General features: G+C 38.1%; 1 protein-coding gene across 1 annotated transcript; it reads left to right on the forward strand.

Moving 5' to 3' along the window:
• Nucleotides 1-1,340: 1,340 nt before the first annotated feature.
• On the forward strand, nt 1,341-2,273 carry LOC144376695 (olfactory receptor 10D3-like). Its single transcript, XM_078044959.1, has one exon. It carries the CDS (start codon nt 1,341-1,343, stop codon nt 2,271-2,273), a length of 933 nt encoding a protein of 310 aa, XP_077901085.1.
• The last annotated feature ends 700 nt before the right edge of the window (nt 2,274-2,973 follow it).

Consider the following 2,973-nt stretch of genomic DNA (forward strand, 5'->3'; position numbering starts at 1 on the left):
TGATTTTGTTATTACTACATTATCACACTTTTCTCAGTCTTATGCACAAGGATTACTTGTTTGCAGTTTTATTAAGTATTTGCAACTAAGTGCCAAATGCTATGCAAAGTATTCATTGTTTTATTGATGTCTCACAAAGACACTATGAGACAGGAAATATTGTATTTTTCTTTTGAGTGGATAAGGATCAGAGAGGTTAAGTAATTTGCTCAAGGCATAGAAGTAAAGTAGTAAATGGTAAAATCAGGTCAGGTTAGAAATCATTTTATATAACTCCAGAGTGAGATTTTCATTATTTTATTCATCTATATACTTCTGCTAGGCAAATAGAAAATGAATGTGTGTGAGATTATATTGAGATATTATTCACAGTGTAAGCCTTTATCCTTGCCAAAATTAAAGTAATGCAGGACAGGGTAACAGAGAAGCAATATGAATAGATTTATAAGATTATTTTGTGTTCACAAACCTTGCTCAGAGTAAAAGAAAATTAGGCATATCTTGTAGTGATACATGGGAGTTAAGATGCAAATGAGATGTAAAAAAGAGAATGAGAAATTTGGGTTTCAGAAAAGGTAATTCAAATTGTATCTTAGGTTTATTTAGTTCTGATATTAGTTAATGAAGCTAAATATTATTAATACTATTGAAATTTGCATTCCTGAGTTCTGTAGTACAGAAGTAAAAGTGAGCTGAGAACAGAATTTCCGGTGGGAGGCTGTAGTTATTTATATCACCTATGCAGCACCTTCTAGGCTCTACCTAGTTTTGTATGTGTGAGTAGGTTTTGGATATGCATCATATTCTTATCAGTTGAATATAAATGAAAGAGAAAGTAGAGTATTATTGAAGTAAAAATAAGCAAATCATTATACACAATTTCTATTTATTTTTTTCTGTGTATATATTTAGGTAGTTGGTATATTTACAAACAAGCTATGACTTGGCTGATACTAAAATGATATTGTATCTGTAATAAACTTTTCTTGAAGATGGTAGAGGAATAAGGATCCTCTTTGAAATATGCAAGTGTATTTGATGATGAACCAGACAACTGAAATTCAATTGGCAATAAGTCTTTATTAGATTACTATAAGTCATTTGCCAAGTATAAATCATTCACTTATCTCACTTAACTTGGGAAAAAAAATCACTCCAAGACCAATTTAACACATTACTTAATTTAAGCCCAGATTAATTACTGATTTCTTTCCCTCCTCAGCCTTCTTGCTGGCAGCCACTGCCTGGGGAGAAATCGCTCTGTGGGAAGGTGTTCTCACATCCTCCAGGTCTTAGGTCATGATTATTGCTTTGCTTCCAGGCCTCCCTGGTGCCCAAGCATGAACAACTACACCTCTGTGAAGGAGTTCATCCTGTTGGGACTTCCTCACACTGAAGGGCTGGAGAACATGATCTTTGTCCTGTTTCTGGCCTTCTATCTGTTCGCCCTGCTGGGGAACCTGCTCATCTTTGTCACCATTCTGGCTTCATCCAGCCTGCACACCCCCATGTACTTCTTCCTGGGAAACCTGTCAGTGTTTGACATCTTCTTCCCTTCTGTGAACTCCCCCAAGATGATGGTCTCCCTGGCGGGGCAAAGCCGCACCATCTCTTACCAGGGCTGTGCCTCCCAGGTCTTCTTCTACCACACCCTGGGTGGCATTGAGTGTTTCCTGTACACAGTGATGGCCTATGACCGCTTTGTGGCCATTTGTCACCCCATGCGCTACACTGTCATCATGAACCAGAGGGTGTGCACCAGCCTGACAGTGTGCACATGGCTGGGGGGCTGTGTGCATGGGAGCATCCTCACGTTTCTCATCTTTAAGTTGCCCTACTGTGGGCCCAATGAGGTGGACAGCTTTTTCTGTGATATTCCAGTGGTGCTGTCCCTGGCCTGTGCAGACACTTCTCTAGCACAGATGGTGAGTTTCACCAACATAGGTGTGGTTGCCCTGGTGTGCTTTCTTCTTATCCTTCTTTCTTACACCCGCATTGTTCTCTCTATATTGAAAATCCGTTCCTCTGAAGGCAGGCGCAGAGCCTTCTCCACCTGCAGTGCCCACCTGACCTCCATCCTCTTGTTCTATGGACCTGTGTTTCTTGTCTATCTCAGACCTGCTTCAAGCCCCTGGCTGGATTCTGCTGTTCAGGTGTTAAACAGTATTGTCACCCCTTCCCTCAATCCTTTGATTTATTCTTTGAGAAACAAGGATGTGAAAATGGCCCTGAGGAAAGTGTTATTTCATGTGATCCACCCTTCTGTGTTATAAGGTAACAGAATAGTTCTCTGAAACTCTTTGGAGATTTTCTTCTGGTTCACTTCCCTTATATCAGAATCATTGCCAAAAATAGTGAGCTGAGAAAAGGTTTTCCTCATTTATTAGGAATCAAAAATACCATGCGGTAGAGAATTGGTGGCAGAGATATAGATTTCCCCTTTCAAAGAAAATTTTCTGATTAACTCAGGATTTTCTCCTTTTTTAATTTGCCAAAACAACATATATTTTCTGTTTCACCAGGTCTGTGCTAATTGGAACTCTTTTCAGACCATTTATCTTATGGCTATAATAATTTTATGGAACATGGACTGTCTTATTCTAGCATTGCCCTCTTCTTCCTTTTCCTTTCTTCTTTCCTTTCAAAATATGTTCCTTATTTTATTTTACTATGGCATCACTCTGGCCTTTCTTTTTATTTCTTAGTGAATTTTTTTTATTAGAGCTCTATAGTTATATATAATAGTTGGGTTCATCCCAACATCCTCATTCATGCATGGAAATCATTTTCACTCTGGCCTTTCAATAAAGGTATATTTTAGAGTCTATAGGAATGAATTTAAAAGTATGATTGTACAGTTTGGTAAATATAGTAAATATCAGTTTGTAATAAAAACCACCTCATCAAGAAAAACAAGAGTTATGTTTTTGGGGGCTCTTATGATTTACATAGAAAGATACCAAATCAAACATC

This window comes from Ictidomys tridecemlineatus, chromosome 4 (assembly GCF_052094955.1).
Source record: "Ictidomys tridecemlineatus isolate mIctTri1 chromosome 4, mIctTri1.hap1, whole genome shotgun sequence".
Classification (NCBI taxonomy): domain Eukaryota; kingdom Metazoa; phylum Chordata; class Mammalia; order Rodentia; family Sciuridae; genus Ictidomys; species Ictidomys tridecemlineatus.

What these genes read in the sequence shown, in the direction of transcription:
- LOC144376695 (XM_078044959.1), top strand. Translation starts at nt 1,341, where the DNA reads ATGAACAACTACACCTCTGTGAAGGAGTTCATCCTGTTGGGACTTCCT.